Source organism: Theropithecus gelada, chromosome 1 (genome assembly GCF_003255815.1).
Source record: "Theropithecus gelada isolate Dixy chromosome 1, Tgel_1.0, whole genome shotgun sequence".
Classification (NCBI taxonomy): Eukaryota; Metazoa; Chordata; class Mammalia; order Primates; family Cercopithecidae; genus Theropithecus; species Theropithecus gelada.
Window position 1 is genome coordinate 76970578 of NC_037668.1, and position 27416 is coordinate 76997993.

General features: G+C 38.5%; 1 protein-coding gene across 1 annotated transcript in view; it reads right to left on the reverse strand.

The window, feature by feature from the left end:
• AGBL4 (ATP/GTP binding protein like 4) overlaps positions 1 to 27416 on the reverse strand; it is a 1451937-nt gene that overhangs the window by 510594 nt on the left and 913927 nt on the right. Inside the window, exon 4 of the mRNA XM_025357747.1 lies at positions 12569 to 12785. Coding sequence (XP_025213532.1) covers positions 12569 to 12785 — 217 coding nt within the window. The remainder of the gene's footprint in view (positions 1 to 12568; positions 12786 to 27416) is intronic.

The following is a 27416-nucleotide window of genomic DNA, read 5'->3' on the forward strand; positions in this document are numbered from 1 at the left end:
AAGAAAGGGGGCGGGAATAAGAAAGAACAGAAGGAGACTAGCTTATTTTGAAGTTACCGTGCTGGTCAGAACTGTGCTGGCCCTCTCTAGCCTGTTTTCTCTAGAATTGCCTTCTGCTCCTTGACTTTCCTGCCCACAGGGTCATCAGTCCTCTCTCAACTCTTTTCTGACATCCTTGCTTTTCCACACAAGTCACACAAGGACTGTAGTAGAATCTGCCAAACTCTGTACTTCATCCCTTTCAGATATCCGTACATTTGCTCAATCTGCTCCTCTTCTTCCTTATCCTGGCTCTCTGGCTTTCTGTGATTATATCATGTTCTCCATTCTTTTTCCTCTGGTTTCATGATTCAGCTTCCTTTTTCCTTTTCTTTTCTTTTCTTTTTTTACTCCTCAGATTTTTAGTTTGGTTTGGATTCTGGATTCTGAAGATCTTTCAAGACAGGGCTTTCAGAATCTTCCCTATGCTACCTAACCATTCTCACTGTGACTTCAAGTAAAGGACATCCTTGTCTCACCCTATCCCTGATCTGGGAGCCAAAAGATTGCAGAACTGGGTCAATCCCATGACAAGGGGTTGGAGTTCCAGTGTTGATTCCTATCACCCAGGGGCCTTATTGTAGAGTCCTATCTAACATGATCCTTCCCCAGCAACCACTCCTTTATCTAAATTTTGCCCTTTGCCATCTGGTTCTTTCTCATTCATCATAGCATTAAACTAAGCATCAGACAAAATGTTGTATGTGATCCTTATGGACAAGATGGAGAAATGGGGACAGGGATTATATCTTGTTTATTTCTAAATCTCTCATAGTACATGGCACGTAAGAGATACTAAAAAATTGAACTAAAATGAATTTGAATTAATTTGGAGGAAGCTAAAATCTTGTTTCACATACATGACATATTACTGGGGTTAGCAGCATAATCAAACCCAGAGATTGATATAAAACTGATGTAAAAATGCCAATCTAGAGTAAAGTCTCCAGTAATATGCCTAGGTCTCTGTTCTTAGTCTCAGGTCTTGTCCTGTTAAACACTTGTATTCCTGACTTAAATTAATACTTAGAAAGTATTGATATGGTTGGGCTCTGTGTCCCTACCCAGCTCTCACCTGGAATTGTAGTTCCCATAATCCCCATGTGTTGTGGGAGAGACCCAGTAGGAGGTAATTTAATCATGGGGCAGCTACCCTCATGCTGTTCTCCTGATAGAGAGTGAGTTCTTACCAGATCTGATGGTTTTATAAGGGGCTTTCCCCCTTTTTGCTCAGCACTTCTCCTTGCTGACACCACGTGAAGAAGGATGTGCTTCCCCCTCCACCATGATTGTAAGTTTCCTGAGGCCTACCAGTGAATCAATTAAACCTGTTTCCTTTATAAATTACCCAGTCTTGGGTATGTCTTTATTATCAGCGTGAGAATGGGCTAATACAAGTATGTACTCTAAAATTTCTGAGTGAAATCACTAAGCCTGCAGATAAGAGTATCTAAGAATCAAAATTATCACAACAGATTGTAATAAAGGACTAAAATCAATAAGTCATACTGTATCAGGGTAAGTATAGAGGCTTTCTTTTAAAATCTACCATAAGGTAATATGGTATTCTGATGAATCCTAGAATAGAAAAATATTAGTGGAGGCCGGGCGTGGTGGCTTATGCCTGTAATCCCAGTACTTTGGGAGGCCGAGGCGGGAGGATCATAGGGTCAGGAAATCAAGACCATCCTGGCTAACACAGTGAAACCCTGCCTCTACTAAAAATACAAAAAATTAGCTGGACGTGGTGGCGGGCACCTGTAGTCCCAGCTACTCAGGAGTCTGAGGCAGGAGAATGGTGTGAGGCAGGAGAATGGTGTGAACCCGGGAGGCAGAGCTTGCAGTGAGCCAAGATCATGCCACTGCACTCTAGCCTGGGCGACAGAGCGAGACTCTGTCTCAAAAAAAAAAAAAAAAAAAAAAAAAAAAAAGAAAGAAAAAGAAAAAGAAAAATATTAGTGGAAAAACTGGTGAAATCTGAATGCAGTTATGTGTTTTAGTTAATAGTAATGAACCAATGTTAATTTCTTACTTTGGACACATCCTCCATGGTTGTGTAAGATATTAACATTAGAGGAAACTGGGTGAAGGTGTTACCAGTGGAAGGTATCCAAGTCACGGAGGTCTACTGCAACCTCAATTCTTGCCTCCTCAGAAGAAAGACTTTGATTGAGGGGCATAAGGCAGAAGGAGAGACCATGGCAAGATTTAGAGCAGGAGTGAAAGTTTATTAAAAAGTTTTAGAGCAGGAATGAAAGGAAGAAAAGAAAGTACCCTTGGAGGGGCCAAGAGGGTGAAAGACAAGTGCATGATTTGACTTTTTGGCTTGGGGTTTTATATGTTGACATACTTCTGGGGTCTTGCATTACTTTTCTCCTGATTCTTCCCTGGTGGGCTTTCTGCATGTGCATGCTTGAGCCCACTCACCCAGCTCCTGAGACCATAATGGAAAGCTGTTCATTACCAGTTTCAGGTGTTTTCTATTAGGAGACTGCCGTTCCCTGGCACCGGCTGTGACCAATTATTACTTTAGAGAGACAGTTAACAACAGCCTGACCATCACCTGATTGTCACCTTATACTCCTGGTGTGTGTGTATGTGTGGAGGTGGGGAGCTCTCTCCTGCCCTGCTCATGCCTGACCACCTACCTACTGTCACAAAGGGCATATGAACAATTTCTATATTATCTCTCCAACTTTCTATAAATCTAAAATTATTTTTGAAATAAGAGATTTATGCATGTTCTCACTTATAAATGACCGCTAAACACTGGGGTCTCATGGACATAAACATGGCAACAATACAAACTGGGGACTACTAGGTGGGAGGAGGGAGTGGGGCAAGGTTTGAAAAACTGTTGGATACTTGAAAAACTAACTATTGGATACTATGCTGAGTACCTGGGTGATGCCATCAATTGTACTCCAAACCTCAGCATCATGCAATATACCCAGGGAACAAACCTGCATATGTATCTCCTGAATCTAAAATAAACATGGAAAAAAAACAACATAAATAAATTTAAATCAATTTTAAAAATAAGAGGTTTATTAAAAAGAGAATATCAGATAAATAAAAATATATTTATTTAAAGAATAGCAACAAAAACATCTATTATAGAGAGGCCTGCCTGCCCAAAGAAGGTAATGTAAATTCTGACTGCATTTCTAGAGATCTAACATCCAGAGCAAGATAAGGCAATAGTCCTATTCTGCTGTACATGCTTAGATTCCCTGTGTAGTTTTATATTCAGTGCTAGCATTTTAAGAAGAAAATAACAACCTGGATCATGTCCAAAGAAGAATGACAAAGAAGGTAAAATGTTTGACACCATGGAATATAAAGAAATGTTGAATTCTCTAGGGGTAGGAGAAAAGAGAGATTAGTTTGTAGAAGAGAAGACTCATCAAGGGTATGTAGTCAGTGTCTTGATATCCTTGTCTTATTTGTTTGCTTATTTATTTATTTATTTATTTATTTAAAGACAGAGTCTCCTTCTATTGCCAGGCTGGAGAGCAGTAGCACAATTGTAGCCCACCAAAACCTTGAACTCCTGGGCTCAAGCAATCTCCCTGCTTCAGAGAAGCTGGGTCTGCAGGCACACACCACTATGCTCAGCTATTTTGTTTTTATTTTTTGTAGTGATGAGGTCTCCCTATATTGCCCAGGTTGGTCTTGAACTCTTGGCCTCAAGCAATGCTCTCAGTGCTTCAGCCTTGTCTTGGTATCTTCACAGGCCTGATTATGAGCTAAAAGAGCAAGTACTTGCAAGGTAGGCCCAGAGGATGGGGCTAGAATCAAAGAGAGGAAGTTACAGGGAGGGAGCTGTTTTGAGGATAGTGGGTCTTCCTTGTCATTGGGATGGAGCATGGCTGCTGAGGTGATGTGTGAGCTGAGACCGAAAAGTCAGGTTTCTCGAATGTTAAAAGAAGATGCTGGTTTTTATAGCTTAGGTCTTTGTCCATAGGAGATGATTAATATATTTGCTAAGTTTGAATGAAATCCCTATAATCATTGGCAGCTCTAGAGATTCTTTTGAGGTGTTAAGATCAGAGAGGCCAACTTCTTAAGGTTTTCTTTTGTCATTCCTATTACTATATATGTAGTCTTGGTGGTTTTCCTCCTGGTACTCTTGGCTAACGAAGATCTTTGCCTGTGGGAAGGAAAGCCAGCTAGACAGCCTGTCTTCTTATTAGAAAGGTAAGCTGCCACCAGCAGGGGAAGTTTAGAGATGTAAGGGTTAAGTGTCACAATGATCATACTGCCTCTTGCTTGGTTCCTAGCTTCCCTCAGGATACAGTTCAAATTCTTTAACTTGGCATTCAAGGTCCTCCTCACATGGCTTCTACTTATTTCTCTTGCATCCTCTGTCACCACCCTTCCTATTCTTAGGCTGACCCTGTGCTTTTGTCACAAGGAGTCATATAACACTGTCAGGACACACCATAGCATTTCAGCCTCTTTACACATGTTCAATACTCAAGTAAAGATGCCTCCTTCCTTAAGTCTTCATTCACTCCCTTGTGCCCCTTCTCTGCCCACTACTTGTATCATACCAGATCTTACCTTTTTATTCATTTTTACATCTATGTCACCCAATATATTGTGTACTTTTCAGGGACAGAATGTGTTTTGTATTAATCTTCTCTCCCCAGCATCCAACATAGAACTTGGCAGGCAGAAGATGCTCACCAGATATTTGCAGTGTTAAAGAACAGCTTTGCAAGAATTCACTAAAAAATTATAAAGTTCACAAAGACTTGGCTTCAAACTCCAGTTGCATGATGTAGACAAATTACTTAATCTCATTAAATCTCCATGTTAAAAATGCAAATGGGAGAAGACAATACTTACATATCTCAGGATTTAAGTGCTACCTTCTAAATGAAATCTTACTCTCCAAACTGATCCTCTTTGCTGATTTAATTACTCCAATATTATCTGTCTCTTCCTACCATAATGTAACTCTCATGAAGACATGAACCTGTTTTCACTGCTGTATCCTCAGAGTCTAGATAATGCTAGTTACATGGTAGGTATTTAATACTACTACTACTCATATAATACATTCTTCTGACCAATCTTGAGGCTACACATATACACATAGGCAACACAACATGAAAGGGAAAGTAAAGCAGACTTGAAAACTGCCTAAAGTTTGAATATACTTCCCTCCTCACACACAGATCCACCAGCAGAAGACAGAAGTCTTACTGGCTCAGGGTGGCTGAACATAACCTCAGCCCAATAGTAGCTTACCTTTAACCTACATAAACACAGGGTTGATTGCCTGGGAATTAGGGCTTACAATAGGAAAGAAAAAACCAAACTACATAAAACTCAACAATAAGAAAACAAACAACCCAATTAAAAATGGGCCAAAGACCTTAACAGATACTTTACAAAAGAAGATATACAAATGACAAACAAGTTTATGAGAAGATGCTTTATATCATATGTCATTTGGGAAATGCAAATCGAAACAACAATGAGATACAGTACATACCTATTAGAATGGCCAAAATCAAGAACACTGACAACACTACATGCTGGCAAGGATGTGGAGCACAGGTACTTGCATTCATTGCTAACTGGGAATGTAAAATGGTACAGTCACTTTGGAAGACACTTTGGTGATTTCTTACAAAACTAAGCCCACTCTTACCATATGATCCAGCAATTGGACTCCTTGGAATTTACCCAAAGGAGCTGAAAATTTATGCCCACATGAAAACCTGAATGCTGATGTTTACAGCAGCTTTATCATAACTGCCAAAACCTGAAAGCAACTAAGATATCCTTCAATAGGAAGATAAATGAACTGTATTATATCCAGACAATGGACTCTTATTCAGTGCTAAAAAATAAGCTATCATGTCATGAAAAGATATGGAGTAAACTTAAGTGCATATCACGAAACAAAAGAAGCCAATCTGAAAAGGCTATACAAATTTCAACTATATGGCATTCTGGAAAAGAAAAAACTATGGGGACATTAAAAAGATCAGTGGTTGACAGAGGTTATGGGAAGGGAAGGATGAATAGGTAAGGTACAGAGGATTTTTAGAACAATGAAAATAATCTGTATATATTAAAATGGTGGACACATGCCACTGTAAATTTGTCCACACCCATAGAATGTACAACACCCAGAGTGAACTCTAAGGTAAATGATGGACTCTGGGTGTTAAGGATGTGTCAACGTAAGTTCATCCATTGTAACAAATGTAGCACTCTGGTGAAAGATTGTTGATAATGGGAGAGGCTATGCATGTGTAGGGGCAGGAAGTATATTGAGAAATATCTGTATCTTCCTCTCAATTTTGCTGTGAAACTAAAACTGTTCTAAAAAAGAAAAGGGAATATTAAAAACAAGCAAACAAATAAACTGAGCAGAGGCATCAGAGAAAATTGCCAAGATAATTCCTGAGTAAAGATTAGTCTTTTCAACAAGCAGTGCTGGAAAAATTCGATATCATGTGCAAATAAATGAACTTAGGCCCTTACTTTATTCCATACACAAAAACTAACTCAAAATGAACTATAGACCTAAATGTAGGCTAAATATATAAATATTTCAGAAAAGTAACATAAAAGCAAATCATTGTGGCCTTCTGTTAGACAAAGAGTTCTTAGCTATAAGATGATGCTCCACAGCATATGTTATTCGGAAATGAAAACTGAAACAACAATGAAATACAATTACACACGTATTAGATTGGCCAAAATCAAGAACACTGACATGCTGGCAAGGATTTGGTGCACAGGTACTGCCATTCATAATAGCACCAAAAGCATAATCCATTAAACATTTGATAAATTGGACCTCAAATTTAAAATTTTTATTCTTCAAAAGATATGGTTAACAGAATGAATGAAAAGACAGGCATGAATTAGAGGAAAATATTTGCAAAACATATAACTGACAAAAGACTTGTGTTAGAATACAGAAAGAACTCTTGAAACTCATGAGAACCCAGTTTTAAAAATGGGCAAATGATTTGAACTGACACTTCACCAAAGAAGATTTATGAGTGGAAAATAAGCACATGAGAAAATGATCAATATAATTAGTCAAAAGGGAAATACAAATTAAAACCATAATGAGATACACCCACTAAAAGACTGTAACAAAAATTACAGATAATTCCAAGCGTTGGCTAGCATCTGGAGAAACTGTAACCCTCCTGTAACCCTCCTACATGGCTGATAAGGACATAAAATGACACTACTCTTTGGAACACAGTTTGACAGTTTATCTTTTAAAAGTTGAACATAAACTTATTGTATTTCCTAATGATTTCACTCCAAGAAAAATGTAATCATATGTCCATTCAAAGATAAGTACATAAATGATCATAGCAGCATTATTCATAATAAGTCCAAACTGAAACCCATCCAAATGTCCTTGAACTGGAGAATAGGTAAACAAAATGTGGTATATCCTTTCAATGGAATACTATTCAGCACTTAAAATGAACTACTGATACTTGCTATAATATTTTTGAGGTCCATGCATATTACAGTGTTAAGTGAAAAATGCAAGATGCATGAGATGACTACATATGCTCTAATTCTGTTTATATGAAATGTTCAGAAATGGCAAATTTATAGTGTCAGCAGATTGGTAGTTACCTGTGGCTGGGACTGGATGTGAGAATTAACAAGGGAACTTTTTGAGATGATGGAAATATTCTAAAATCAGATTGTGGTAATAGACACACAACTCTATAAAAATCATAAGATACTAAACATCATAAAATTATACCCTTACAATGCATGAATTTTATACACTGCAAGTTATACCTCAATAAAGCTATTAAAAAATAATAAAAATATCTTTCTCATGGTGTCCTTATCTTAAATGGCAGATCACGGTTTTAAATACATGTTCAAAGGCGTTTTGTTCAGTAGGTTTCAAAGGGGTTACTGGTAACAAAATAAAATATATTCTTGGATGATATAATTAGTACCAGTGACAGCTATGACCATAGTGATTAATAGTTCTAGCACTGAAAATTCAAAATCTTCCTTCCTGCCTGGTCTCCCTAAGATCTGGATGCTGGCATGTTTAGCCTTCCCACTTGTAATTACCCTCTCTCCGAATTGGAATAAGGATTAACTAATTACAGTGATCCCTTCAGACACAAGCCATATCAAATACCCTGGTAACTGAGAATCATCCTGTCTGCAAAAGTATGCCAGAAAGCCTTAAAATCTCTAGTATCTGCATCAAGGCCCAGAACACAGGATTGAGTCAACCCACAGAGCTTCCTTGATCTAGTCCAGATGGCACAGGTACACCCCGTATTTCCATTAAATGTACTTTCTTAAAATGCTGCTTTGGATAAGGTAAAACTCTTTCTCAAAAATCTTTTTGGGTGTTAAAATGTCCATCAAAGGGCCAGGACGTGGTGTTAGAAGCCATGGGTTTAAATCTTGGCCCTGATATGAACTAGTCATGTGGCCTTAACGAAGAAACTTATCTTTTTATCTTCAGATTATTTATCCCCAAACTGGGACAGTTCTGCCTACTCTATAAAACTATTGTGAGAAAAAATCAAATGGTCTATATAAAGTAAAAAACCCAGTATGTGTGTTGTGTAGAATCTGAATAAAGGATGTAGCCAATATGAAAATCAGGGCTTTCCAGAGTTTTGCCTGAATCTTCTTGTCTAGCCTTATCTTCCAGTAGCCCCATAAATTCCCTATTCCAATCAAACCAGACTTCTAACCAACTACCACCACCAGGCAATGGCTTTGGCTTTTCTGCCTTTCTGGGCTACCTTATTATCAACTCTGTATTCTGTAATCCTACCCATCTTTCAAGATGGCTTAAAACAAAATCTTTAGCTTTTAAAGACATTCTCCACGACATTTATTTTTATTGTTAACTCCTTAAACAACTCATTATATCCTTAATTATATATTTTTTAAAGTATCAGAGCTATTTGGACATGCCCTTTTTCCCCGGTACAGAATATGCTCCTGGAAGTATACGAAGACTTGTATGTATACCTTGTTATATATCTCCAAACTATCTCTCACGGGCTCTGAAGTAGGACAGGAGTTTCAAACTATTACTTTTTCCAACTGAGGAATTCCTCAAGGATAATCTGAAAACTTCTATTCAAGTCCAATTTTCTCACTTTATAGGTGAAAAAATTATCCCCAGAAAGGGAACATAGAATTCAAGGTAATACAAGTAGTTTCATGTTAGAGCTGAAAGCAGAATTCAGATTTCCTGTGGCAGAGACTTTAAGCTGTCCCTCAATGTCAATTCTCCCACATAGAGGACCACCAATTTTTAGCTAAAACTGGGCTACTCAGAACAAAGACTTCATTTCTTGTCCTTCCTTTAGTTAAATGTGAATGAGTTCTAGTAAATTACAATGCCACAAAACTGCTTCTTCTTTCTCCACCATCCCCTTCATCCTGCTGCATGGACTACAGATATCATGGTAGAATTCCATATTGAATCATGAGGTTGAGGGCCACATTCCAAGGATGACAGAGAAGAAAGCTGAAAAAACCTGACGCTTTGAGGCTTTCAAGGAGTAGAGCCACAAAATTAGTTGTGGATTGCCTACATTTAGACTTTTACATTGAAAAGAAATAAATGTCTATCTTGTTTAAGTTGTTGTTATTTTATATATGTTATTTTGAATATCTATTATTGAAAGCTTAACTGATCTTATTGTTTTTCTTATTAGCTTTCTGTTGTTCTCAGCTTTTCACACTGCTTCCAGACATGTTCTTAATTCATTTTCTCATTGTTTCAATCATTCACTCAATAAACATTCATTGTGCACCTACATTCTGGCTGTCATAAATCTAAGAGAAGGTTGGGGTGGGCACAGGAGTGAAATGTACAGATCCTGCCTTAAAAGTTATGAGTAATGAATGAACTTCCCATTCTCTTAAAAAAATCATAATTCATATGTCTAGCAAATATTAATCTCAGAATTTTTCTGACAATCCCTTCTCAAATAATCTCACTGTTCAGTAATAGACTGTTAATTGGACCAGGTGCACTTAATGTATTCTATATATTCCTCTACATCTACTCTCCACCCATCTATACCCTTTTATTTTCCCTGGGAGGCTGATCTGTATGAATTACATTAATGGGCTCCTTTGTTCTCTGGATTCTGGTTGTGTTGGCCAATATGGACCCCTAGAAGAAGATCAGATATAAGTAAGAGAATGAGGTCTATATATTTATTTTTCTCAGTATTCTCTATGGAGTTATCTCAGGCTAACTGTGCACCTTAACTGAAGGTCACTAATTCTTTCCGACATGACCCACTAAATGACTCTCTAGTATTGTGTTCTGTTAACCATTCCTTCCCTTTATTCCATTTCAGTTGTTAATAGCCCTAGAGAATTTCACTATACCTTGTCATTGCATGCATTGCCCACACCTTGTAAATAGCCCATTTATTAAACCTTCCTTAAATTATCCTAATTTGAGGCTGCCGTCTGTTTCCTGCTAGCATGCTGACTCATACATCATGTATACCAATTTTCAGTTCAAAATATATAGGCAACAGATACAAATGGGAAGATACCATGAGAAGCACTGTTGGGAAGAAGGTTGGAGTAGAGAAAAGATATTTAGGAAAATCATAGTGCATGCAGAATCTCAGACTACAAGAATAACATGACCAGACTTGTCTCTCAGGTACCTGAGTTGCACATAGGCCCTCTTTATTGCTCTCTTTTTTGAGGTATCCTGGATTTATTTAGAAATAGGTCTCACTTTTATGTGAAACTCACAGTCACTAGACTGAGTCCATTTAACTACCAACACATATCAGAATCCCAAGTACCGTATCTTCTGCCAATTTCACCAGTATCTTCATTTAGAACGTTTAGAGCCCGTCCAATATGCCTCTTTTAGGGGCACAATCCACACTTTTTGAAGAGTAAAACATAAAACCAAATTAGCACCTGCTTATTCTTATTCAGCAACCAAAGTATTGCTGACAACAAAAGAGTAAAACCTATGAATTCAGTATGGAGAACAACTTCAGATCCTAGTTTGGGCACAAGAGGAAGAGAGGGAAGTAGGAAGAGGCCACGTGCGGTGGCTCACACCTGTAATCCCAGCACTTTGGGAGGCCAAGGCAGGTGGATCACCTGAGGTCAGGAGTTTGAGATCAGCCTGGCCAACATGGTGAAACTCTGTCTGTACTAAAAATATAAAAATTAGCTGGGTGTGGTGGCGCATGCCTGTAATCCCAGCTACTCGGGAGGCTGAGGCAGGAGAATTGCTTGAACCTGGGAAGCGGAGGTTGCAGTGAGCTGTGAGCCGAGATCTCTCCACTGCACTCCAGCCTGGGTGACAGAGTGAGTCTCCATCTCAAAAAAAAAAAAAAAAAAAAAAAAAAAAAAGAAGAACAAAGAAAAGAAAAGGAAGTAGGAAGATGTGGTAGGCAAAATAATGCACCACTCCACAACACAAGATGTCTAACTCCTAATCCCCAGAACCTGTGACTATGTTACCTCACATAACAAAAGAGACTTCACAGATGTAATTAAGTTAAAGATCTTGCTATATGGAGATTAACCTGGATTTATCTGGGTAAATCCATTATAAGCACAAGGATCCTTATAAGTGACAGAGAGTTCATATCAAAGTGATACAGCATGAAAAAGACTCAACCAGCCACTGATGGCTTTTAAGATGGAAGGGAACTACAAACTAAGAAATGCAAGCAGCCTCTAGAAGCTGGAAAAGGCAGGGAAATAAATTCTCCCCTAGAGCTTCCAAAAGAAACATAGATCTGCTGATACCTTGACTTTAGCCCAGTGAGACTCATTTTGTATTTCTAGCTCCCAGAAGTATAAGAAAATAATTTTGTGTTGTTTTATACTACCATGTTTGTGGTAGTTTGTCACATCAGCAATAGGGAACTATTATGGAATGGGAAACTGAAATCTCTAGACCCAGGAAACTAAACCTGGAGCAGGAAAAAAGAGTCGGAAACTGATGGATGACAGAGACAGAGCACACTATGGCCATCACAACCAAACTGCACACCACTTGCTAACCTGTACTGCAGGCAAGTTTGGTTCACTAAGAAATGTGTTCTTCATATCAGAAGCTCACAGTAATAAAATGCTTTCATACCTTTTGTAACACCTAGTAAAAGTCTCCTTTTCTCTCAGAGGTTTTGGGATTCACCTAATTTTGGGATTCACCTAACTTTTTATTTTGCTAGAGAGCTTTATCAGCTTCATTCAGAAAAACAACCATCTGTCTCATATCTTACTCTGTGACTTCTTCTCATATCTTACTATGGTGCCCCACAGTCGCAATAAATCACACAATAAAAACAATACTTTAAAGAATTGTTAAATTAATACTAATTATGTAATTGTTTAATTGTAATTAGTAAATTATTAAAAAGTTCTGGAAAGCACCACTATTCATTACTTGCATTCCATAAAAACCCACTGCTAAGTCCCTATCCCAAGATTGCCTGTTTCTAAACGAGTAACCCAAACCTGGCACAGGCCTTACCACACTCTGGCCCAGCTGCTCCCGAAAGAAGTAATCCATGTTTCTCTTTTGCAGGCTGTCAAGGTAATGTTGGAAGCGAGTGTATGTATATGGGTAGCAGTAAGCAAACTGGTAAATATCTTCTTCTCGGTCAAAACAAAAGGCAAAGGACATCACATAGTTCTTCCTATGGTCTGGGCAGCGGTAGTAGTAAACATTTTTGGGTGGCAGCCTTTGCCTAAAATATATAAACAAAGAAATTTGGGCATATGAGACATCTGTTCAAGCTTCAAAAGGTAACACATATAAATCAATGCCTAGTAGAAAAACTGTAACATCAAGAACCATAGGTAATGGGGCTGGGAGAATGACAACACAAACCACATAGTGTCTAAAACAGACCTGAATCTGGCAGCTCTTTGCTCACAATTCAGTGCTACCCTTTCTCAACTGTTTGGAAAATGCAAAGTTAAACAAAAATAGATACATTCTCTTCATTTGTTTATCCTTATTTTGAGCACCTAACATATGTGGCATCACATGCCCAGGCCTTGATGTACAATAACAAAGAAGACAAGCAAGATCTCTGTCCTCATGGAGAATAGTGGGGAAGTGGTCAATAAAATATTAAAAATAAGTAGACAATATAATTACAGATTCTAAAAGTGACTTGAAGGTAAATAAAGACTGTGAAGCTGTAGAGATATGAATGGGAGAGGCCTACTTTTCCCAGGGAAGTCAGGTTTTTTAAATTATAAGACTAATTAAGAACTTTTAAAATAAACTCATATGCATTGTATATATTCAAGGAAGGGAAAAATATTCAATATTTCTCTAAATTATTGCTGTTATTTTCTACAGAGCATTCCATGAGACTAATTTTCCACAGAAGCACTTTGGGAAATAGTGCTTTAAAATACGCTGTGTGGGCAATTTTGCTAAGCTAAACACTGAGATGCAAACAGGAAACAAAAATGTTGCAGTCATAGTTTCCATAATGTCTTTGCGTTTATCCACTTTAAAGAGTTACTCTACCCTCTCATGATTTATGATATCCAACCTCTTCATAATGTTTCCCTGCAGTGAATATCTCTTTCTATTACTTCAAATACTGCTTATCCTGCAAAACTCACCTCAAACTGTGCCCTTTCCATGATACTACATCGAAAATTCCAGGCCAGTTCAGTTCCACATTTTGTGTAACTCTTGTTTTTTTTTATCAATTGCTTAATAAGTCTTAGCCACCAAGGTTGATTTGGAAGATCCTTAAAGGAAGGGATGCTCCTGGGGAGTGTAGATACAGTGGATGAAGGATGTAAGGCTCACCTGTATTGGCTTGGCATTCAATTGAGAAGCCATAGACTACAGGGGCATATGAAGAAAAATGTGAGGAGGAAGGTATAGGAGGGGAAATTGAGAAGAACAAGAAGGGTGCCGGCTCCAGGAAGAACAACCTAGAGAAAATTGTTAACAGAACAGAGAGCATTATAACATACTAGTGTTTGCTGCAGAATCTTGTTTCTACCTTAGTGTCTTTCTGAAGCTAAGTGGCTAGGGTGGGAGGTGTAGCTGTGGGATTCCCATGGAACAGCAGTGGTTACATGGCATTGATGCCTGTACATACATTTGATTATATTAAATTTAATTAAATATTCTGGTATTTGATTATATTAGAAAAAGTGACTAAAATGATGGGCCATGGGGTCTAAGATGTGTAAGAAACTGAAAGTGCTGAGGAGGAGGACAGGATGATAGATATGCAGTCTAAGCAACAAAGAAACAGAACTTTCACATAAAAGTCAGCAGTAGTATCAAAGGTTGTTAAGAGGTGCACTTTGGCCCACCAATAGAGTCCATTTACCTCCTACTCCCAAAGCCACTACTAATAAATATATAAATAACAGTCTTCTTATAATGGAAATATATCTTTAAGACAAATCTTATAGGCACTCCTTCTTCTAACTAGGTTGCTACCCTAAATTCTGGAGTTATCAGTGATGAGGTAGAGAAATGATGGCTTGGAAGGTGCATGAGGAGTGAGGAGCAAAGTGACCCCTCCTGATCCTTCTGTACGTGCAGTGTAGAAGAATGAGGATTTCTTGAGAGGGCAATGGGTGAAGTAATGTCCTCCAAGAGAGTCAGGCCTCAGTTCATTGTTTTACTCAGCAAATATTTAAGCATCATAGACTTTTAACCAAGTCTAGTTTGGTTAAGACAAGGGGTAAAGGAAGAAGTGAACTTAAAGACTGAGGATCAAAGTGGGATTATTAACCATGGAGCTGTGTTCCAGAGGAAAAAGTGGAAAATGAAGAGGTCTGAAGAGGGAGAGAGAAGGAAGCAGTGAAGAGTCAAGATTAGAGACAGAACAGACCAGTGCAAGGATGTGGGTATGGACAGAATACATGATGCTCTACATTTGTGATGTTATTGAAGATGCAGGAAAGTGAGGCAGGCTGGCGGCATATGCGAGTCTCAGGGCTCCTGATTTGTATTTGGGGATAATGTCTGTGAAAGTGGCCTTAATGTTTCCAGCCAATGGTCTGTGATAGTCACTTCAGGCCCTGGCTTGAAAGTCTGAGTTTGAGTCTCTTAGAGCCCTGGATGAGTATGTCTTCATTCACAAGCGGTTCCTATATTCATAAGGTCTCAGGTTATGATGCTGTTTTCAGCTCTTTATTTACCAGTATATCCAACCAGGGTATATGCTTTAAATTCTGTCACCACAGTTTTCTCCTCTTCCAGCCAAGTTCTGCAACTTGACTCTGAATGCCTGCTGTCTCCACTGAATTTGATTATGTGCTATCAGGAGAATCCATCTACTGCCTGCAGCTGTTCCAGCTCCTCTCCTGGGTGAGCCCGGATGCCTAACCTGATTAGCAGACAAAGTAGAGTTAATGGGCTCTGGGGCAATCATTCAGGGAAACTGAGATGCTGTTCAGTGCTTAGATTGTCTAGACTTTCCTAAGGATACAAACAGAAATCTATTTGAGGAGGGCTCAGCAGGCAAAATTCAACACTTTCAAGTAATGCAAAGAATAAAGCAAAGGGGGCTGAAACTAGGGAGGAAAAAATGTCTCCTTCATTTGGGACATACTTCTGATTTTTCTCTTATTTTTTTGTTATGTCTCAGCCATTGTATTAAGTGTTTTATATGCATTATCATTTAATCCTCACAATAACCTTATGAGCTGGGGCTGTTATCACCTTTACACAGATAAAAAAAATTGAAGCCACGAGAGGGAAAAAAAAGATTCTCTGAGGTCACAAGATCAGTGAGCAGCAGATCCTGTATTAAGCTTAGGCCAGTGTGGCTCAAAATCCTGTATTCATAATCCCTACAGTATCTTTCCATTCTCCTTTTCCCCTTGCCATCCAACTTACAGCCTTACCTTCTACTTCCAGAAAAACCTGATTTTATAGTACTCTCTTGCTAAAAAACTTTTAAGCAACTTTCTATCCTCACATTTCAGTTTGGCCCACAAGGCCTGTGATGGCCTTGTGATTCCAGCATCATCACTCATTTCACCTTCCTTGAAACCTTTGCTTTGTTTATATTCAACTACTCATAACTCCCTAACACAATTTTGTGCCATACCTTCAATATCTCTATGTTTTGTACTTGATCTTTCCTCTACCTGAACTGCCTTCCCCACCATCTTCATACTTGGTGAACTCCTACTGATAGATGAGGCATATAGTCAATTGTCAACAAAGGTTTAAATATTTTTTAAATGAACAAATCAATGTATAAGTGACTACCCTTTAACACAGCTCTTCTCTAAAGTCTTCCCTGACTATTGAGTCTTCATTATTTTTCTCTACTTTAAAAAATGATATAAAAAGATTTTTATCATCTAGTTTGTCTCTTAACAATGAACAATAAAAGTAAATGGATATTTGGATATTTCTTCAAAGAGTAAGCTTCTTGAAAATATAAACTGTGTTACTTCTTTAACTCTAGTGATGGCATAGAGCGGTCTCAAGTAATACTTATTTATTTAAAAAGCAATGAAAAAAAGGGAAAAAAACTTCTTATCCCAGAATAACATTGGTAGGCATCACAAGAAGGCAGATTCTAGTTCAGTATAGAGACTCTTTAACATTCAGCTGAAGAGAAAGTAGAGAGGGCTGCCTTACAGAGAAGTACAAGTATTAGAAGATTTAGGGGATAAAGTTCCTGTACTTGATGTGAGGTTAGACAAGGCAGACTTATGATTCCATTTAACACAGATAGTCTATGATATCCATGGAAACAATAAGATAATAATAATAATTACTATAGTACTATTTCCTAATAGCATTGACCATATGCTAGGCCATTCTAAGTACTTTATAATGTATTCACTTCTTTATTCCTCTCAACAGGCCTCTGAAGTTATTCATATTATATCAATGGTATGAAAATAAAGGTAGAGTGAAGAACCTTTATGCTTAAGCAGGTTGTTCAAGACTCCCCAGAAGATCCCAGAAAGAAAATGGCCCAGCACCCAATCCTGCCAGACACCCAGGAAGATTTCGGGTCCTGTGGTGTGTGCTTTCAAGACTTGGGGACTAAAGGCTGATCCAGCTCTTGGAATAAGGCCTCGTCCTGAGTTCAATGTCTTGAGGACATCCACATGAATGAGGGAGGTCTGTAACTCACATCCTCAGATTAAGTCATGCATGACTGAATGTTCTGAGTAAGCACACATGCACACATACATACACACACACTCACTCTCTCATGCATGTACACACTCAACACATTCACAAACAGTATTATAGCTTCTATCTCATTCTATTTCTCTGTCTATTCTATCTCTCTATTATAGCTCCTATCTCACTACATCAATTCAAACATATTCCAGTCTCCACTATGAGAATGAGCTCTCCTGGATGGCAGGTACTACATATTGTTCATCTCCAGTTCTCCAGGACCTATACAACGGCTTATAGATGAAGTGCCAAGAATGCTTATGAATTAGATAAATATGTTTGTGAATAAATAATGTCAGCTCCACTAACATATATATTGTACTCTCTCCAGTGAAACTTTAAGTCATGCTCTGAATATATCATATTCTCAGAAACCTCCTTGCCTTTTTAAATGCTGTTCTTTCTGCCTATAATTGTTATTCCCATTCTTTTCTACATAGTGCATCTCTGTATAGAGAAGTGAGGCTTAGCTCAAATGATAGTTCCTCTTTGAAGTCTTTGTCAACAACTTCAGGATGAATTAACTGCTCTAAATACTAATTGCAGACACTGCTGTGTTTCTGATTCACTTCAAAATCCTCAGCACTAGCACAGTACTTGGCCCTGAAGAGGAGCTCAACGTATTTTGTTAAATGACTGAGTTGACTTAAGAGTGAATCAATGATTCCCCTCCCATCTATCATCCTCTCTACTTTCTGTTCAGACCCCTCAGCTAAATTCCCAAAGCATCATTTTGGAGGTTACCAGAACATAGGAAGAAGAGAAGTCCCAGACCTAATGTAGTACATAAGTTTTTCTAAAACAACAGCATTCTCTAGTCATCCTCAGGAGCCTTGAAAGACAGGAGTCCTAATACCCCAGTAGACACAAGCATTTTTCTTCAAATTAGCAGAAAGGGACATAACAGAATATCATTCTTTCCAGGTTGTAAGTCTTTAAAAAGGTGCGCAAAACAAGGGGATCACAAAGTCACTCAGATATCCCCAAAGGAAGTAGCAAATTTTAAGCACCTTCTGAATCTCCATAGCTGTGCTATCTGTTTGATGTACACTACTGTCTGACTGCTAAGCACATGTTCTTCCCACCATTCCAAGGCTGTGCTACCTCAGATTTATCCAGCAACGGCAGTTATAGTCTCTTGGTTCCCTTACTTCATCTACGCAGGGGATGGAAGCAAACTGGCATGTAGTTTCTCAGGCGTATTTGAAATTGAGGTAAGATTTCATTCCTTTTCCCTTCGTGAGGGCAGCTGAATCCCTCATTTGTCATCTATGCCAACACATGGCCTTTAGTCTACATTTGGCTGGAACAACCAAGGCTATCACCTAGCTTGAGCCATTTGCCCCCCTCCTTTTCCTCTTTGATGTCTGGCACAGCCAGGGACCTTGGATGGATACCCATATTCTAAATGCACCCTCCCTAGGCAAACAGGACCCATTCTAATTCCAATCCTATCTTCCTCCAAATAATTATAATAGGACTCCTGTCACCAGCACATCTATTCTTATCTCTCTCTGCACTCTGTCACAGCTAATCTCTTGGTGAGTCACAAGGAGGGGGAGAAAGAGTGAGAGAGTGCTCAGATACAGGCAACACATTTTTACACCCAGTGTCTAATCAGATTATCATCTTATCAGGGGCTGATGGGCACTCAGGGTGGGAGGAGAGAGACAGTGCTACATATTGCCAGCTGAATTTTTGATAACAAAAAGACACTGCTCGATTCTTTTTTTTTTTTTTTTTTTTTTTTTTTTTTTTTTTTTTTTTTTTTTTGAGACGGAGTCACGCTCTGTCGCCCAGGCTGGAGCGCAGTGGCGCGATCTCGGCTCACTGCAAGCTCCGCCTCCCGGGTTCACGCCATTCTCCCGCCTCAGCCTCCGAGTAGCTGGGACTACAGGCGCCCGCCACCACACCCGGCTAGTTTTTTGTATTTTTTTTAGTAGAGACGGGGTTTCACCATGTTAGCCAGGATGGTCTCGATCTCCTGACCTCGTGATCCACCCGCCTCGGCCTCCCAAAGTGCTGGGATTACAGGCTTGAGCCACCGCGCCCGGCCTTCGATTCTTGAATTAACCTTTTTGTCCTACACACTGTATTATTTATTTTTCAGAGTTTATATTATATGTAGGGATTTTTTTTTTTGGTCTGTGCCTTCTGGAGAAGGACACCCACACACTGTGGCAGCAGCTGCTTCTATTAATTCCAAGCCATTAAAAAAAATTAAAATTAAACCCAATTACTTAGGCTTGTTTGGAGCTGAGGAATAGCTGAGACTGATTATTCCCCCTGGTCATGGACAGCAATGATATTCCTACCTATGGTGGCTGCTGGCAGAATGCCAGTGCAGACAGAAACTCCAGGGACAGGCACCCCATGCAATGAGAGGCTATAAATCACATACTCTATCTTCTCCCATCCAGATTCCTGACAGGCAGCAAGAAGAGGAGACTGAACAAGGACCTAGGAGTTGGATTCTAGTCCAAGCTCTTGGTATATTCTTCTCCCGTGCTTCTGTATAAAATGTGGTTACTAAAAAGCATCCTGTATCCTTCTTAGGGTTGTTGTGAAACTCTTAGGTGAAAAGCACTGTGTTTTCAAAACTGTCATTTGCTGGGGTATGGGATGGTATATGAGGCAGTATTAGAATTCTGGGTGCTTTGGGATTGGGTGGTAGACCATAGCTGAAATGGGTCAGGTTTGTGCTGAAGTTTTGTATCCAAATTACTTTGTTGTTACATCATGGGTGGAATAACAATAATCGTTCAGGTTGTGAAGTCACTAGACTGGAATCTCCTTGTCGCCTTGCATAGAACCTAGCATACAGAGGCACTTGATAAATATTTCAAATGAATGAGTAAATAAGTCGGTCAGTGCTGGGTTTTGAATGAACAGATAGGGCTGTGTTGAATGAACAGCTAGGGCTGTGTTCAATTCTAGCTTTGGATGTCTTTTAGAAACGCAGTCATTGTATAGCAGAACTAATGTGGGCTTAGGCTCTAATCCATTTCCATTATTACTAATCAGTCATGTAACCTTGGGACTGAGTTTCCCAATCTATAAAATGGAAATAATGTTTAGCTTATGGATTTGTTGTGAAGTTTGGAGATTAGTACCTGACACATATGGGGTGCTCAGTAAACGGTAAATGCAATACTCATCATGCTGTATGTGATGGATAGTTGGCATCATGTTCCTTCTTGGTTGGGAACGATGAATTCCAAGTTCGCACTAAGCGTGCTTAGGGCATGAAATGGACAGAGCAAGTCAAGATAGGGGGTTAAGGAAAAAGTGAAAACGGATGGGGTCTTAATTTAAAAACATGCTTATTAACTAAAAACAGTGATAACCTGTTTTCTCTTCTTGACTTTTTGCAGACCCAAAGTAACCGATATCCACCTTTCAAGGAATGTGCTCTCTGATCAAACTAAATGTATCTGGATACAGGAGGGCAGTTAGCACCTTCAGTTCCCAAATGGTGGTGTGAGGAGTATTCAAAGATTTCGTCCCTGCTGGCAGCTTGTTGTACCAGTCAACTGTGCTGTGGCCCATGCTGTAACCTTCAAGATATGTGGAGTCTCCAAGTTACTAGTTAGTGGGATCAATAGGAAATGTGGAAAATAATTGGTCAGGAGATTTTGAAATATGCCTGGGAAACAGAAACTAAGTAGTCCTGCTTATAGCAAATAGTCTGAATGCTCTTGACACATTTATCCCAGGGTGTAATCTAAAATTATGCATTTATTTTCTTGTTTAGTTAAAATTCTTGAAAATTTTTTTATCTGTTACCCTTTTACCAGCAATGAGCTCAAAACGATAAAAGTGTATGTTTTAGGAAAGCTAACTACAAAATTTCCATTTCTCATGACATGCAATGATAAGTACATAACTTGTACAAAACATTTGTTAGTGTTTATGATCCTGATAGGGATGTACTGATAACATGCCCACATACACATCAGAAGACACAAATCTGCTGAAGAAACATCAACACCTACTTAAATAGTTAATACTTATTTTTGAAAAACTTATGCCAAAATACTACAATTTACACATGTAAAAGCAGAAGCATAGAAGAAACATGATTGAAATTATTCTACAACAGTCATTTGCTCTAAATGAAAAGCCAGACATCAGAGCTATACTACATATAACTTCTGATGTCTGGCTTATTATTTAGAGTACATGACTATTTTAAAATAATTTTGATCATTTCCAATTCCAAGTTCCCTTGGGTATGAAGTGGTAGCTGTCAATGTCTTTTCTCAATTAGCAGAAGAACTAAAACCAGCAGTTTTATATCAAAGTCAACAGATATATCAAACAGAAAATAATTTAACTGAATTCCAATATAATTCAATTATTTTCATCCAATTCACGTAACCAAAGTAAAGCTTTTGGAAATTCATTCTATTGAAGCTAAAATGCTGTCTTGGTAGTACTGATACAGCTTATTCATTTTCAAAAGTTAAACATTAAAGAAAAAATTATCTTAGGGCAATATGAATACAATTGGTATTTTTTGAAATTGGTGAAAACAACATACTCGTTAAATCAGCAAACCTATTTTGGTTTGGTGAAAGCAATGTACTTGTTAAATCAACAAACCTATGGAGTAAAATTTATTTTGAATTGGTTTGAGGTGTCTACATAATTCATAATTGCATCCAAACAAGCTTCTATTTTCTATCTTCAAAATAGAAGCCATAGTTGTCAAAATGTATCCAAACAGAACTATACAATTTTTGTATGAAGCTAACATTAAACTATATGTGAAAAAAATGTTTTTATAAAGTTTCAGAAAGGCAGACCACACTTTCTGTCTTTATTATCTGACATCAATGTGATTTCAGAAATTTTGAGTCTTTAATAAAGGCCCAAAATTTTGTTAATCTACATTGATTTTGTACTTTTTCTTTGTTATTGTTAATTAGACTTTTACATTTTGGGTGTCTTTTGTTCAAAATCAATTGGCAATCTTTAATCAAATATTCAATAAATGAAGCACGAAAGTGCTTCAGCTTTTAAAGCTTTTATCAATTTGCAATTATTTAAAATAAAGCCTGCAAACAAGAAGATATGACAGTTGACTTTACAAAAGCAAGAAAGAAATTGCACAAACTAAATGGTGAAAGCAAAATTGAAATACAAGATTAAATTTTGAAATTCTATGATTTTACTTTGGGATAACAACTTATTAGGAGAGTCTTTTGATGAAGCTCCTATTTTTAATTGTACATTTATGTGTTGTACTAGAGTGGAATAAAATTGAGAAGGCCTTCAGTTTTATAATATCTACATTTGGTGAACATTTAAAAGAATGAAGAAGAAGCATCTCATTTGACAAATTTTGTTTTATAAAAAAAATCAAAGAAAAATTTCCTGAAGGGAGTAAATAAGGAAGTAACTGTATAAATATTTGGACTGAAATATTTATATATTTCAATACTAAAAAGCTTACACCTAGGAATGTCCCTTATTTAGAAAATGTGCTCTAAGTTTATCAGGAAGGTACCTCAGTACCTATAGAGAAAATGCCCTTTTAATTTAAGTATAGTATGTTGTATAAAGAATAATTAATTGAATGTGTCAACAGTTTCAAACTTATTCATCATAATATGTAACTCTAAGAAGATTAAAGGCAAAGGCAATGTCATCAAAAACTAAAAATCATTAGAACATATTAGAAAAAAAAATTCTTCATAAAAATATCAATGACATAGTGTTAAATATAGGTGTAGCTAAGAAACTGAGTAAAGCATGTGAATGTATGCCAAATAAATTACTTTGATTTTAAGAAAATAAATATGTTTTTAAACATTTTTGCTTTAATGTACATAGATGCCTATTAATTTTATTTTTAGATTACATTTTATTTTTAAAAATAGATTTTGAAAATAATTATTTTGTAAGTCTAATGTAATAAAATCAATTTTGTTTCAAAAAACAATATTTCAAAAAATATACACTTTTTTTTTAGTTCTCCTATTCACTTTCAGTTGGAATGATAAATTACATGGTCATTCTATCCAACTGCCAACCTGATTGCTTCTCTTGGATGTCTCAAAGTTACCTCAAATTTAACCTGATTAAAATTAATCTCCTGACATGCCCCAAATCTGGGCTTCTAAAAGTGCTCCTATCTCAGTGAATAGCTTCAACATCTACATCCAGCCAATTGTATAAACCAGAAACCTGAGTTAACTTTAACTTTCTTTCACCCTTCAATAAATACTGCCTGTTTTATTTGTCAATAAAAAATTAAAAAAATATATTGCCCAAGAGCTTCCCATGTTGGCACTTTTCTAGCTGTTTTAGAAGCAGAAGGAGAAAAAAAAGCAATTCTATGCTTTCATGGAACTTAAATTCTAATGGGAAAGAGAGATAAACAAACAAATCAATGTATAATGTAGTATAAGGTAATGGTAAGCATAATGAATGAAAAAGCAAGACAAGGGGATAGAGGGTAACATAGGGACTGTTAAATTAGGATGGCCAGAGAGGTGACCATTTAGTAGAACTCAAAGTAAGGAAATAAACTATACATATAATTGGAAAAACAGTGAGCCAGAGAGAACAGCAAGGATAAAGGTCCAAGGGCAGAAATAAGTTTCTGTGTCTCTAGGAATAGTAAGAATGTCAGTGTGAATAAGTAGGAATAAGTGATGAGGAGACTGGCAGAAAATGAGTTAGAAAGTGGGGGAGGGGACTAGATTATAGGGCCTTGTGGTCTTTGGTAAGAGTTTTATCTGGGGGTTGGGAGGAGTGAAAGCAAGACCAGTGGGTAGCTATCGTGGCCATCCAGGCAAGGTATAATAATGGGTTAAGTAAAGGAAGAAGCTGTGGAGCGGATAAGAAGTGAGATTTGGAATCTGTTTCAAAGGTAGTCTACAGGATTTGTTGATGGATTGGATATGAAAATGTCAAAAAGTACGAGCAAAGTCAATAATGATATTAAATTTTTTTTAGCTTGATATCATTTACTGAAATTTTCACATCTCACTAAGGTCTTAAGTTCTCTAAAAGACTTTAAATTCTCTTTCTCCAAAAGATATTTCCAATCTGTCTACTTGTCTACATTTCCTTGTTTTGGCTAGTTTGCTGAAAAAAGTATTCTAGTCTGCCCAGCTTCCTTTTTCCTACTTTTCCCCTCTCAGTTCCCTTCTCTGCATAGCCTTTTGAAAGCCTAATTGGGCCAGAGTGGTGGCTCATGTTTGTAAATCCAACACTTTTGGAGATCAAGGCAGGTGGATCCCTTGAACTCAGGAATTTGAGATGAGCCTGGGCAACATGGCAAAATTCCATCTCTACCAAAAAAGAAAAGAAAAGAAAAAAAATTACAAAAGTTAGCCAGGTACGGTGGCACAAACCTATAGTCCCAGCTACTTGTGGGGCTGAGGTGGGATAAGCACCTGAGCCCAGGAGGTTGAGGCTTCAGTGAGCCATGATTGTGCCACAGCCCTCCAGCCTGGATAACAATAAAACCCTGTCTCAAAACAAAAAAAGAAAAAGAACAAAAAAGTTTAATTGGATCATGTCACTTCCTAGATTAAAATTCATAATTTCCAGTTATGCTGGAATAAAATCCAAACTCTTTTTTACTTCCTCAGATGCACCCACTTCATAGTTTTATCTCAAGACCTTTGAACACTTTTCCTTCCATTCATTCTATTCTCCATACTAACTTCTTCCTTTGCCTAGCTGGTTTCTACCCATCTTTTTTGTTTTAGCTTCTGCTAATCTCCCTCAGAGCAACTAGATCCTTTTCTCAAAGCATTATCTCAATTTATAATTATGAATGTATGGTGCTTGTTTGTTTATTATTTACATGTCCAACTAGGTTGTAATTTGTATGTGGGTAGGGACAGTATCTGTTTTTGCTCACTAATGAATAATCTAGCATATGATGGTACCTGACACATGGAATACTCACAGTAGAGATCTGTTAACTGAATGGAGTGAATGTGTGTTGGTGAGGGGATAATGCCAGAGAGGAAGAGGGCTGACTGTCTGTGCCCTGCCATTTCTAGGTCCATGATTGGCTAGAGGGTTTCTTGCAGAGCTGGGTATGGTTGGGTATTGTGGTGGAGGGGCTTCTCCAGGAAGCTATTCCATGAGTAAGATTTTCCCCAAGTTTCATACAGTGCTTCTCTCAGAGAAATGATAAAGGATTAGTCACCCACATGGCTTCCTTCCTCTTCCTCTACAGTGACAGGATCCTGCATAATGTACTATCCTGGTTTGTTTCTAGATTGCTCTTTTTTCTCTTTCCAGCCCGATACAGTTTGGCTGTGTCCCCACCCAAATCTCATCTGGAATTGTAGTTCCCATAATTGCCACATCATGGTAGAGACCCGGTAGGAGGTAATTGAATCATGGGGGCAGTTACCCCCATGCCGTTGTTCTTATGATAGTGAGTGAGTTCTCACAAGATCTGATTGTTTTATAAGGGGCTTTTCCCTCTTTGCTCAGCACTCCTCCTTCTTGCCATCATGTGAAGGACATGTTTGCTTTCCCTTCAGCTATGACTGCAAGTTTCCTGAGGCCTTCCCAGTCATGTGGAACTGTGAGCCAATTAAACCTCTTTCCTTTATAAATTACCCAGTTTTAGGTATTTCTTCATAGCAGCCTGAGAAAGAACTAATACGGTAAATTAGTATCACAGAGAGTGGGGCACTGCTGTAAAGATACCCCAAAATGTAGAACTGGGTAACAGGCAGAGGTTGGAACAGTGTAGAGGGCTCAGAAGAAGACAGGAAAATGTGGGAATGTTTGAAACTTCCTAGAGACTTGTTGAATGACTTTGGCCAAAATGCCAATAGTGATATTGACAATGAAATCTAGCCTGAGGTGGTCTCAGATGGAGATGAGGAATTTTTTGGGAACTGGAGTAAAGGTGACTCTTGTTATGCAAAGAGACTGGTGGCATTTTGCCCTGCCCTAGAGATCTGTGGAACTTTGAACTTGAGAGAGGTGATTTAGCATATCTGGCAGAAGAAATTTCTAAATGGCAAAGGGTTCAAGAGGAAGCAAAGCACAAAAGTTTGGAAAATTTGCAGCCTAATGATGCAACAAAAAAGGAAAAACCCATTTTCTGGGGAGAAATTCAAGCCTGCTGCAGAAATTTGCATAAGTAACAAGGAGCCAAATGTTAATCACCAAGAAATGGGGAAAATGTCTCCAAGGCATGTCAGAGACCTTCACAGCAGCCCCTCTTATCACAGGCCCAAAGGCATAGGAGGGAAAAAATGGTTTCATGGGCAGGGCCCAGGGACCCCTGCTCTGTGCAGCCTTGGGACATGCTGTCCTGCTCCCAGCTGCTTCAGCTCCAGCCATGGCTAAATGGGGCCAAGGTACAACTTGGGGCATTGCTTCAGAGGGCACAAACTCCAAACCTGGGCAGCTTCCATGTGGTGTTGGGCCTGTGGGTACACAGAAGTCAAGAATTGAGGTTTGGAGACCTCTGTCTAGATTTCAGAGGATGTATGGAAATTCCTGGATGTCCAGGCAAAAGTTTGCTACATGGGCAGAGCCCTCATGGAGAACCTCTGCTAGGGCAGTGTGAAAAGGAAATGTGGGGTTGGAGCCCCCACACAGAGTTCCCACTGGGGCACTGCCTAGTGGAGCTGTGAGAAGAAGGCCACCATCTTCCAGACCCCAGAATGGTACATCCACCAACAGCTTGCACCATGCACCTGGAAAAGTCACAGACAATGCCAGCCTGTGAAAGCAGCCAGAAGGGGGATTGTACCCTGCAAAGTCACAGGGGCTTTGGCAGCTCTAAGGCCATGGAAGCCCACCTCTTGCATCAGCGTGACCTGTATGTGAGACATGGAGTCAAAGGAGATCATTTTGGAACTTTAACATTTAGTGACTGCCCTACTGGATTTCAGCCTTTCATGGGGCCTGTTGCCCTTTTGATTTGGCCAATTTCTCCCATTTGGAAGGGGTGTATTTACCCAATGCCTGTACCCCCAGTGTATCTAGGAAGTAACTAACTTGCTTTTGATTGTGCAGGCTCATAGGCAGAAGGGACTTACCTTGTTTCAGATGAGACTTTGTACCTGGACATTTGGGTTAATGCTGGAATGAGTTAAGACTTTGGGGGGCTGTTGGGAAGGCATGATTATGTTTTGAAATGTGAGAATTTGAGATTTGGGAGGAGCCAAGGGAGGAA